Genomic DNA, 12,631 nt, shown 5'->3' on the forward strand with positions numbered 1-12,631 from the left:
ATCTTAATGGCCAGTTTGCACCTCTCAGCTTTAGCGCTGGCTTAGCGCTGGTTTTGCGCTGGCTTAGCACTGGCTTAGCACTGGCATAGCACTGGCATAGCACTGGCATAGCACTGGCATAGCGCTGGCTTAGCACTGGCATAGCGCTGGCTTAGCACTGGCATAGCACTGGCATAGCACTGGCATAGCACTGGCATAGCACTGGCATAGCACTGGCATAGCACTGGCATAGCACTGGCATAGCACTGGCATAGCACTGGCATAGCACTGGCATAGCACTGGCATAGCACTGGCATAGCACTGGCATAGCACTGGCATAGCACTGGCATAGAAGCAAAAGCACAAATTTAACCGTATTGACGCAGGTTTAACTGGCACCGGATAAGATAGATTGTATGTGACATACCGGTATGTGAGCGCCACTCTTCAGTCCGTCGTGTTTTATCTCTTCAAGTGCAGCAACATGATGAATGACGACGTCATGGCTTATTTCCCGGTTAGGCAAGTGCAAGCGTTCAAGCTCAACAGCAACAACAACGGATAAATGATGACTATGACATGGGGTGTTTCATTGGGGAAGCTCAATGTACCACATAACCATGTCCTCGCAATATTCTGTAACACAAGATGCGGTCCGTCTTTACACGTATCTGTTTTATCTAGGAGAACACAAACGTGCTCTCACATATACTCATACAAGATGATGTCTGTCTACTCCGTACACATATAGATTTATGCAATGAAACTTTCGGTATTAACGGTATTGTATACTTACGCAGGGCCACTTGTGATACAAAATGGTAGGCTTACCTGGTGTCTGCGTTTGCCTCGGCACTATTTCCAAAGGCATAGAGGCGAATGCTAGTCCTCGTGGAACGGCGGAAGCTGTTGTTTTCTCGGGACATCTTGTAGCGGAGCTTCATCCGGTCAATCGACCGCAGGACGTGCGTCTGAATCTTTGGGGGTTCCAGAAAAGGAATCATTAATCGGACTCCGTGCAAGATGTACCACTCGTACCGCCTTTCGTCGGTAACCGCGATATAATCTAAAGCAACAATCCACAAAGAGTACGTCGGCCCTCGTTAGGAAGTCTCACTTCGCCGAAGAAGGCAGGAAGTATTGCAACACAGTAGCGAGTGGGGGATGTTCGGTCGCTTGTTACAGGGAAATTTAGTAACACTACAAGGCATCATTTGGACGTAGTTGGGGCCTAGCACGGTTGCTAATGGCAGGAGAACCATCACTGGGTGCGCGTGTGAAAGAATAAAGCGAGCGAACGGTATGGAGAAAAAAAGAGAACAGAAAGCGTGGTGGGTATTCGCTTTTGAGGTTTGAAGTTCCGATGTGCTGCTGAGTGGGTCATGTTTATCTTCATTTATTTATCATTTATCAATAATTTATTTCATTCATTCAAACCATACACACAATTATCATAGAAGAGTTCAAGAGTCATTCAAGAGTTCTTAATGAACAGGGTTCAGAAGCCACCTTCACACGAGGCGAATGACAATGTCTACCCCTGTCACACGGCAAACTGAATGGCATTCCCAGCGAATGTCATTACCGCGCGTCATCTTACACTAGCCGAGAGGAGAGAGCAAGTATTGAGGGTCATGAGGGTGTGTGAGAAATAATAGTGGGCTGTATTAATAAATGTAGGCGCACCTTTTCCCTAATCATCTAATCATCATCTAACTAACTGCACAAAGCATGCTAGTACTCTTCCGCCACCTTGTGCAGTAAGGCAAGAAAAGTAAACAACTCACTTATGGTGATAAAGGCATTCTCTCTTTCCCATATTTTTATTTTATGATGTTGATACGGCACTTTTGTAAGACAATCACTGAAGTAAAGACAGGAGTGCATGATAGTGACCTCACAAGCCCAAGCAGCAAAATGTACTGAAAGTCGAGTGCAATAGGGGTGGACGGTATGTGTCTTATCAATGTTCTTTAGTTTCAAGAGTCTGTTCAAGGCCTTCCACCCACCCGTCCACCCCTATTGCACTCGACTTTCAGTACATTGTGCTGCTTGGGAGGTGACAGAACTAGATATCAAAGATGTTGACCACATATCTATGTGCTTTATGATTGCCATTTCTGGCATGCTTCGAGTATGATGATAATGACCATTATGTTATTCGCTATCACAGCGAAGGAGGCTGAAAATCCTGGGTATATTTGACAGTGTTGTTCAAGGGTGCTCTCTCGGAATTGTTTCTTGGTCATTGTATTCCACTGCGAACGATAGAAACCGACTGGGAATGCGTCGCAAAATAGCTGAAGTACGACTAGCTGAAGTATGAAGTTGCACCCAGAAAAGGTAAGAAGAACCCTACATAGAACCTGTACAGCTGTAGAGTACGACACAGTACTTTTCCCTAGTACCAATGGTCTTCCAATACCGCATGCATCTTCACGCTTTCCTTACATCAGAGAACACCTATAGGTCAACATACCAACAGCGTAATACTGACAATTTGAAATATGAGGCTATAAACTTCTTTGGAAACTTCGTGTGATCGTCCTCGCACATTTTCTATTCCGTTAAACACCAAATTAGAGATGCCAAACCAAAATTACGAAGTTATATTGACGGTATGTCGTTATTTATATCTCCAGCCTTATATTGCGCTATTCCACTCTTCCGTTAGATTAAGCATCTTCTGACTCTCCTTAAGCAGGTAAAGCTGCTTCAGCAGATGGCGAGGAGTTGCAGCTTTTCCGTTCTTTTTCATGCTAAAGTGGAAGGTTCGGAAAACTTTTGAGCACACGCAGGGCGCTTCGAGAGCAGTGAACCTCACACGCGCATGATCAGAAGCTTTAGCAGCGTCCCCCAGTTCCAGCTAGAGCGCTCTGAAGCTGGAGACCTACATCTTAATTACGCGGAGTAAACGCCGAGTCCGGAGAAAATTACTTCCCCAATTCGACATTCTCCTTACATAGTGGTCCACCTGGCGGAAGCAATGGAAGCAATGCCTGTCGCAGGAGATTGATAAAAGCCACATAAATAGATATAAGCGAGATGAAATTGCGGGAACCCAGTAAATTTGAGCATGCCATCCTCAAGCCACTAGCGGGCTTCATTAGACCGCAAAGTGTTCACGATTCATTCACAATATCGTAGAACCCAAGTCAATCAATCAGTCAATCAATCGAAGTGAGATGCGTGGGGTTGATGGTATGCGTCATCTCAGTGCGACACTTCATTTCGTGAAGCAGCACGCGAAGAACCAGGCTTGAGCTTACCGTTCGCTCACATTTTCAGTTCGAAAGGCGAACCCTTGAGACCGATAGAAATATATAGAATAAATGTGAAGCGTGATACGCATAATTTGACGTCCTGGATGGATCTACGTTAAGAAATGCGTAACCTTAATTGTTTTAATCAGCTCAACTGTAAGATGGTTTTCCCTCTCAAATCAATCGATCAATCATTCGATCAATTGGAAGGATGTGCAAAGATTTGTCGAGCGCTCTTACCTCTCCACTGAAGTAGCAGAAAAGAAGGGCGACGAAACAGCCCTGAAAAGATAAAAGGGTACAATATCACAAATTTCCACACTCGGAGAACACGTAAGCGACGATATGACAGCAAAAATAATGTTGAGATCTGATCTAAAGCGATTCTGATCAGTTTGTAGATCAATGCTGTAAGAGGTCAACACTGTAATCACGACACAGTAGTCAAGACTGTAAGAAAAAAGAAACGCAGCATGTTTTCTGATGCTGTTATGAGCTATGTATAAGGTTATCGGCTCCGCTCTCATTATGTTTGTTGCAATACCTAATCCCATAAAAACATGGTCCATCCAATGGTGGATCCGACAGAAATGCGTTAGCATTAAAACTTGTGAGCCCTTTGGGAACACCCCTTCACAACGCTGCACAACCCTTTAATGACCCTTCGCAAACGCTACACGACCCTTCACATAGCCTTACACAGCGTTATCGCAAGATAGCATACGCAGCCAAACGAGCCTTTCGGGCTTCCTCCGATTCAGCCTTCTTTCGCCGCCGCTCGTTCGCACAGCTTTCATAACCCATGGCAGACACGTCCGAACCAATCGACCACCACAGCTGCACTGCCTACCACTGCCGACCAGACCTCGGCAGTTTTAGCGCTCCCTCACTCAAGTTCACTCACCACCCGCCCAGTCTTCTGCCTCACTCATTCAGGCTCACTCACAAGCCGCACAGCTCTCGACTCGCTCAGTCAAGCTCACTCCCTGTCCACTCCACTAGTATCTGCTCGCTCACTCACGCTCAGTTCATTGGCCGAACTGAGAGTGAGTGAGTGAGTTTTGCCGAGGTCTGATCGGGAGGCAGTTGCATTGAATAGGTAGTCAGCATCAGCTAATCAGGTAGTCAGATAATTCAGCTAAGATCAGCCAATGTCAGCTAATATCAGCTATTTCTTTGAGTACCTAGTCAGGTTGTCAACTAATATCAGCTAATTCATCTGATTATCAGCTTGTAATTATCAGCTTGTCAGCAGATAATTCAGCTGATTTATCAGCTAATCAGCGATTCTTGCCTAGCGAGGACTCTGATGCTTAACGCGTTAATAAACTCACCTGCAACGCGTCCGTTGTGCGGTTAAAGTACTGGTAGACTTCCCAGGCACCGCAGAGCTGTGGCTTGCGGTACACGCCGAGAAGAAATTGCGTTCCGAAAAGCGGGAAGAGAATAATCACTGCCCTCACAGCTTTCCTGCATCACAAAGATGACACAATCACATACGTATACAATCACACGAACAAAAAGTATCGCTAGCTCGTAAATGGTCTATAGGGTGTCTTCTTTTTCTCGATACAGATTTTTATTTTACGAGTAAAAACTATAATTGCTATAGACATGCCGTTTTTTTTTATTCTGTCATCTCTGGGCCGGCGGACGTTCTTGGCCATATGTTGCTCAACCGTCAAATGACTAATTAGCTGAAAATGGTTAATTAACTTTTTCATTATAAAAGCTACGAAGTTGTCAAAATGAGAACATCTGTTCCTTTCGGTGACGTGATATCGTAGCCGTTTTCAGAAAAAAAGTTCGTTCGGTAGATCGTCCGCAAAAAATTCGTGAAGGAACACCATTTTTCCTTTATTTTGTTCATTGTGCATCTTCGGAGACCCGTGCACATTGTTGCCTCTTGCGTCCTGGAAAAAGATTAAAAGAAAACAGAAAATGCAACCCAAGTTAAGGGCAGTTCCGATAGCGTCACCCAGTACATGTGTTTTTGTTTTGTTTCCGCAAGTTAAAGCTCATCTTCGACGCATGAGGCGGCACTGTGGCGGCATCTTCGACGGATGAGGCTCCTTCACCCTCTCACATTGATGGTGAAGGAAAGACGCGTCTCCGAAGATGCGCAATGAACAAAATAAAGAAAAAAAAAGGTGTTCCTTCACGAATTTTTTTGCGTACGTCCTACCGAACGGATTTTTGTTCTGAAAACGGCTACGATATCAGGTCACCGAAAGGAACGGATGTTCTCATTGGGACAACTTCGTAGCTTTTATAATTAAAATGTTAATTAACAATTTTTAGGTAATTATTCCTTTGACGGTTGAAGAACGTCCGCCGGCCCAGAGATGATAGACGTGAAAAGAGCATGTCTATAGCCCTTATAGTTTTTTAATGAAAAATCTGTATTAAAAAAAAAAAAAAAGACAACCTGTGTGTAGCCTTATCAAGCATAGCATTTTTGTGTTACGCTTCCCAGTGCGTTTAAGACATAGTTTATATCTCTTTTACGAACCTGAACTGCAAAGGCTCGTTCATATTTCCAGTTCGAAGCTTTGTGACTAAAATCCGGATAATGTTGCAGAGAAATGCAAAGTTCATCTGAAAACGGAGATGTAGTGCCATTGGAGAAGGGAACGATAGGAAGGTTATGAAAATATTTTAGCCATTATGCAAGTGATGTATTCACATGCACTAGTTTCTCTCACTTACCACGAGGCATAGCAGCCCAGGGAAAAGAATTATCCACTCATAATTATCCATGGGCTCAATCCAGCACCTGAATAATATAAGACGAACATATCGCCTAGAAACGCATAATCAAGTACTTTACGAATGACTTACTTGGCATCACCGTACATAGCTCTGAATACCGCGTATGTCGCTAAAATGATTACCGGAATACCTGCGAGAAAAGACACGACGGTCCCATCAATTCCTAATGGAAGGTGTATTCGTCTCTTGCCTCGCGCTTTGCATATTTCACACTCTAATGTTAGCATCGTTGAATCTTTAAAGATAACTTCAATACTTGAGCGACAGTGAAGATGTCGTACGCGGAGCGGATTACTGATCCGTTTGATATGCAACCTCTTGAGCATTACGCATACATTCATTCTCTAAGTCATCAAGTATAGCACGTAACAGGTGCCCACATCTGCGCACTCTAAGCCTCGCCGTACGCAGTAATCTGTTTCTTCACCTTTCGCGTGTAAATTTCACGTCCCACGGGGATATATTTATTAGAACAAAGAAAAATAAAGGGGCGGAAAGGTCAGCGAAACGGTATGTCGGTTTGCTGCTCAGCAAAAAAAAAAAAAAAAAAAATATAAAGAAGAAAGAAAGAAAAAGAGATGTAAATAAAAATAAAATAAATAAAAAGAAACGAAGTAGGAAATAAAAGACAAAATAACAGAAGACGTGAAAAGATGTGAAAGAAGAATGAGATCGATTAAAAACTAACATGATTTAGATTACAAAAAAAAAAAAAGGTAATGCGTATCAGGGTGAAAGGTGAGGGTGGGGCACTGAAGAATGAGATGACACGTCTTGAGTTCACAGGCTGTTCATGTCCCACGGTATACACCTTTGTGCTGCAAGTTTCACACCATCCGGGAAGGGAGTTTTGTGAAAAACCTTTCTAAATGGTGTCTATGAAAAACACAATTCCCAAGGGCGTATATTCCACAGGAAACTATTTCAGGGAAGCGTATTCCATTTAAAAGCGTTTCCGATGGGCATTTTGCTGACACCGTTTTAAACGCTGTTACTACACCTTTCAGTTGTGGCTGCGGAACATTAAATGGTGTATATTTTACGTAAACACCCGTTTTACACACCGAAAGGTGCAAAAAAGAAAATTATTGTGATACATGTATTGACATCGCTCCATTTTAATATCGTGGTGCTTGCGGTCATGGAGCTGCTTACTGTAGTCCATTCTAACATGGCCTTTCTTTGTGGTTTTCCTTCTTCTTTTCTTTTTCCTTTTTAAGTTTCTTTTTTGTGTGAATAGCAACCCGACATCAGCCTGGCTGACATTTCCTCTTTCCTTTCTTTTGTTTCTATTAAACATAGGGTAAAGTGGGGCTGCTTGAAGACGGGGGCAAGTTGAGGACAGTTTGTGTTTTTTGCGCCTGGCATTTTCTTAGCAGTATTTTTTTCTCGTCTGTGACACCAGACTGAGCACAGTCGTTGTCTGGGCTTTGAAGTAACGTGACGTGAGACGTTGTTTTGCAGATGTGGTCGAGGTAAGAGGGGCCCTTTTTTGTCCCATCTGTAACTTTCGCGAGCATTGTTTTCCAATTTGCTCATTTTGTGCTCCTTGGCTAATAAAATATGACCTCACCGTTATGATGCTGTGTCATTGCCCTGTGCTTCCATGTGCACTACTCGTGGCCGACCGTTTCGGCTGGCCCAAACAAAAGACAAAATTTAAACCCGGCATAAATTTTTTGATGTCCTCAACTTAGCCGTGGGGTGGGGTAAGCTGATTGAAAATATGTAGCCTGTCATTTTTGGCTCGTACGAAATAAATATCTGGTTTAGCACCACAGTAATTTGTGGATCATTTCTCAAAGCTTTGGGGATTCAATTAACGAATTATGGTACAATTTAGGCAATAATTCTGGCTGCTATTAACAAAATAGTTCAACTGTCTTCAACATAGACCACCTTACGGTATCCCCCCCCCCGCCCCTTTTGTACGACACACGCTATGCTGTAGTCACAAGTGACAACCCAGACACTTGTTTTGATGTTGATGAAAATAATAAGAGGGAGAGATTGAATTCGTCACACGACAAATTCGGCTACTCCCGTAAACAGACTCCCCCAAAAGGGGAAAAATAGGGAAAATAGAAAAGAAAAAAACCCGCCGCTTTCACGATAACTATCAGCCAAAGCCCAAATCAGCGGTTAACATAGCGCACAATGAATCGCACGGTCCTATAGACTGACTCCAACGCACAGCTCTGAATACTTGTTTTGTTTACTGAATTCCAGCTTGCTTCGGCTTGAACGATCGCCGTGCAAGATGCAGACTTCTGCCGAGAAATACGACGAGCATAATAGGCTTTTGTTTCAAAGTCTCTCATAATCCTAAAAGCCTCTGGATTACGCTTTATGTGGCCAACCACCGTTTTATTACGAGGCGCCAAGCTTTGATTTATCGGAGTTGCGCATCCGAAAAGGAGTTCTAGTCCGCCCATTTGTGTCCGAGCAACTGTTATTGATCGGCTTACGCTGCAGCGTAACGTGTAGAACGTGGAGACATTTATAGCGGACGGCAAGTTTAGCAACAGCGATTGGCGCGGCGTCATTTCGAGTTCCATGATTGAAATATACGGGAAGGAGCAGCAGGGAGACTCATTCCCTGAGGTCAGATGGGGATACACGTTGTCCAGAGGCCCATGGATAACATTTAGAGTGCATGTCCGACTGTGTGGTCTTGATGCCCGGTGTACGTGACCGGCGATACATCCGATTGCTGCTTATAACTTGGGATGTGAAAGTTGTTGATAATAAAAAGAAAAAAAGATGGCGAAATAGGCACTCATTACAAGAGCCAGCTACTCCAGATTACTTAGGGAAACAAAAACGACTACAAAAACCAAAGACACTCATGTGAAAGTTGATGCCGAGAGATATTACATTATATATTACGCATCGAAATCCCAAGAACGTGCCATATCGTTTTGAAGCCGTTTCTTTCTTTGAATATTGTTGCTGGAAGATAAGATTAATTTCTAAGAATGTTCGCGACATGTAGATGCAGACCATTTGATCAGGTGTCTTCTAAGACAGAGCCTCGGAGACGCCGCCGTGCTCTTAACCCTATGTACTGAACGTATGCGAATTGAGAAAGGAATGTACCCCATCCTATGCCGTGGTAGAGCAAAACGGACTTTGGCTCCGCAAAGGCGGTCGTTATCAAGCGGTTCAAGTAGAAGGCCTCGCAGAACATCCAGTGGTACTGTGCCAGCCTGAAGTACCGCCAGAAGATCACCAATATCTTGCACCAAACCTGTAAAAGTAATTTTAAGTATCAGTTAGGGGTAACAGCAATGGGTATCCGCTATCAGTCGTGTCAACTTCAATAGACCTCGAAGGATGCAAAAGAAAACGCTTGGCACAACATCCGCCCTGTAGCACGCAGCTTGCTCCACGCTGAAGCGTCCAATAAAGCACGTCACACTAAGATAGAAGGAACGTAGAGCACTGCGCAACAACCACACACATATGGTCTGAAGACAAATGCCCCTGCATCAATGAACCGTTATCACTTGACAGCATGATAAATGAATGCCTTTATATACTTTATACCCCGAGAATACGCGTAAAGAGCTCGCAATGACTAGTAATTTCCACATACCCTTAAGCTTTAAGCTGCCCTTAATGACCCATACGCCCCGTAACAACAACAACTACATGAATGACGATGAGGCGTTTCACCGCAACAACATGCCCTGTAAGCTTCTACTGCGCACTTAAGTTAAAGCGATTACAGTGACTCGTTGCCTCCAGATGAAATGGCTGGCATTCTCATCTGTGCTCTACATGTTTGTGTGAATATGTTGAATAAAAGATGCAATCGGATGTCTTCGCGAATAGTAAGATCCCTAAGGAGACCTACGATATTCATCTGCATGACACCATTTATTCCGAATAAATAGCAAAACGAAAGGTTTCAGGCAAAAAACCTCAAGGAATAGGTGTACGGGTTAAAGGGGAAGCTCACGTGTGCGGCGTAGGCGACATCAAACTTTGCAAGGCCCCCAAGGAAGTGCAGAAATTCAAACCCACCCGCGGACAGCTTATCTATCTAACCTATACCTCACTAGCTACCCTTATCGCCCCCCCCTTCTAAGATGGCACGATCCTTAAGAGTTAACACTATCCTACGAGTTAAGTCCTTAACTCATCGTCTGCAGCTCAATGCTCTGCTAGCAGCAGCATTCGTGCACAAGGTAGGGGTCGCTGGTACACCGAATTGTGAGACTTGTGGAACGCCAGAGGAAGCAGTGCACCGTGGACGTTTCACGCCTAGCTGACAGTCCCTGATGGTGGTGACGGTGAAAGGGCTCGATGTTGTCGGCCTCACAGAGGTGGCTAAGGTCACGACTAACGCCCTGCGGAAATGTGCGCCCTGGGCCGGCTTCTAAGGGAACCGTGCCGACATATATGCCTGAAACCCAGGAAAAACCCCAGGTAGCACAGCCGCCTCCGGGATTCGAACCCGGGTACCTCCCACTCTCGACGTGGCATGGCCAGAACGCTAACCACAGATGCCACGCGAGCTGGCGACAGTCCCTGAAGAACGCTCGGGACAGTCTGGACCGTTGACCACTCAGCGTGGAGAGGGTTCTTAGCCTTAGCCTTAGCCATAAAAGCTGCAACATCATCATCAGCAGCAGCAGCGTGGAGAGGGTTCTGACGAACAGGGCAAATCTGGAAAGACAACGCGCACTTTGGGCCTTGGTGCACTATTTGAAATGCATAAAAAAAAGTGACTAGCTTCTTGGTCTAGCACCCATCAAATTTTCTGGTGCAGCTGTACCAGCACGACTGACGTCTAGTTTTGTCTTCTCTCTCTGTGCCTCTGACTTACTGTGTTCACTACTTAACCACGGGACCCTCATCAGCTGCACTTAGTGTCCATGCTGAACAAAGTCTCCAAAATTGCAATTCACAGGACGAAACATAAAATAACCTACAGGGTTTTCGCTGAGGGTTTCGAAATGATCAGGCCCTTGGAATTCGTTCCATATGAGCACGTAATCCACTGCGATGCTCGTAATTCCGTAGAGCAGGAGACTGATGCATAGGTTCTTGTGCATCAATATGCGTTGGATTTTCAACTGGCTGAAAAGTGAGCAATACCGTACATAAGTGTGCAGGCATGCTAGAAAAGAATACAACACGAACGCATGCGCATAGGTAGACGGCTTACGCATAGAAAGAAAATATGATGATAGCTGGCAGCAGGAGAAGAGCGGAGACGAAGTGCAAGATGATCGATAAGCCCACGATCAGCTGGCGGTTCTGAGGAAAAAGGTTTGCATTGCAATAAGGATGCCGTATGTTTCACGTACACTTTGAGGGAAAAAGGAGTAATTTAGTCCTTTTGGAGAGCAGATACATTGTTACAACCATGGGTCCCTTTTGGGACTAAATGCACAAAACATTATGCGAAGTTTAGGAAGTACACTCTAAGAAAAGAGAGAAAGAAAGAGTAATTTTAGTCCTTTTGGTGACTAAATGCAATGCCACAAAAATTAGTCCCTTTAGGGAGTGGATGCACGGGACTAAATGAATGTCAGAGTGGGGACTGCATTTCACGCTCTGTTCTAAGAGTCCCAGGAACATAAATCGTGTGCACGAATGAAAACACTTTGAATTAAACCGTCAACCGTGATATGTCGGGTGATATAAAATGTTGCGACATGCATAGGGCAGTCTCGCAAGAAAGAACCTCTAACTATTCTTTCCTCTGTGTGAGTGGAAAGTCAGCTAAGTTATATAGCCTTATTCAATGAAGTTCACGAAGAGCACATATTTACGTAGGCTGCTGCATTGCGGAGACCATTTGCGAACTTCAGTGACTATTTGCAGTCCTGGGGAGTAAATGGGGACTAGAATCTGCAATTATTCCCCGTTTTACTTCATGAGCCCCGTAGCGTGTATTTGCAGTACTGGGGAGTACTTTTCGGTGTCAATGGACCAAAATGGGGATTAATTGCAGTCCAGGGGACTAGAATCTGCAATTACTCCCCATTTTACTTCCGCTTCCTCTTATAGTGTACTTGCGGTATAGTTACTTCTTTTTCTCTTTCACGGGGATTTTGTCGAATTCTGACTTGTTTGAAAGACGAAAGTACCAAGTACCAGATGTACTATTCCAATTTCGTTTCTTTTTGAGGAACTGTAGTACAGTAATCGCTACAATGGTTTCACACGCAAGGGTGGTGTTAGCTCCTCGGCACAACACGTCTCGGTGCACAAAACGAATACATACATCGAAGGCCCCAGACGTAATCGAATATGGTGTCGCAACACACAACCAGTGCACCGGTTAGAAGAACGCCTTGGGACAAATGTTGTCTACATGTTCCAGATGAAGCGGAATTGCACACAAACATTTGTTTTCTTTGTAGGTCCTGTCGTCTATAAACCAGACCGTTCTCTACGGCATTAATGAGCACTCCCAAACTGCGAAAGGCCTGATAACGGAGTCTGCTTCTGCCGACGCCTGTGCTACTGTTTTGTTTCAGTACACTAACGCTTCGTTTGCTTTTTGCGTCGCTTCAGAGTTGCAGATAAGCCGAGCTGGTTGACGTTGTAAACAGCAAATCAATTTCGCGTCTGTCTAATGATGCACGCGTTAATAGTTT

At 44.4% G+C, this 12,631-nt stretch overlaps 2 protein-coding genes across 3 annotated transcripts in view; one reads left to right on the forward strand and one right to left on the reverse strand.

Annotated features, from left to right (window-relative positions):
• Nucleotides 1–12,631, forward strand: part of LOC135366159 (uncharacterized) — a 208,976-nt gene that overhangs the window by 76,022 nt on the left and 120,323 nt on the right. The gene's annotated exons all lie outside the window — the stretch shown is intronic.
• The window catches only part of LOC135366158 (calcitonin gene-related peptide type 1 receptor-like), a 146,172-nt gene that overhangs the window by 6,526 nt on the left and 127,015 nt on the right, over nt 1–12,631 (reverse strand). Inside the window, exons 8-16 of the mRNA XM_064598815.1 lie at nt 11,191–11,282; nt 10,955–11,102; nt 9,114–9,264; nt 6,084–6,144; nt 5,952–6,018; nt 5,755–5,840; nt 4,577–4,712; nt 3,483–3,524; nt 811–956 (exon numbers count right to left, since the gene is read on the reverse strand). Of these exons, the coding sequence (XP_064454885.1) occupies nt 811–956; nt 3,483–3,524; nt 4,577–4,712; nt 5,755–5,840; nt 5,952–6,018; nt 6,084–6,144; nt 9,114–9,264; nt 10,955–11,102; nt 11,191–11,282 (929 nt within the window). The remainder of the gene's footprint in view (nt 1–810; nt 957–3,482; nt 3,525–4,576; nt 4,713–5,754; nt 5,841–5,951; nt 6,019–6,083; nt 6,145–9,113; nt 9,265–10,954; nt 11,103–11,190; nt 11,283–12,631) is intronic.

The sequence above is a fragment of the Ornithodoros turicata genome, chromosome 8, assembly GCF_037126465.1.
Source record: "Ornithodoros turicata isolate Travis chromosome 8, ASM3712646v1, whole genome shotgun sequence".
NCBI lineage: Eukaryota > Metazoa > Arthropoda > Arachnida > Ixodida > Argasidae > Ornithodoros > Ornithodoros turicata.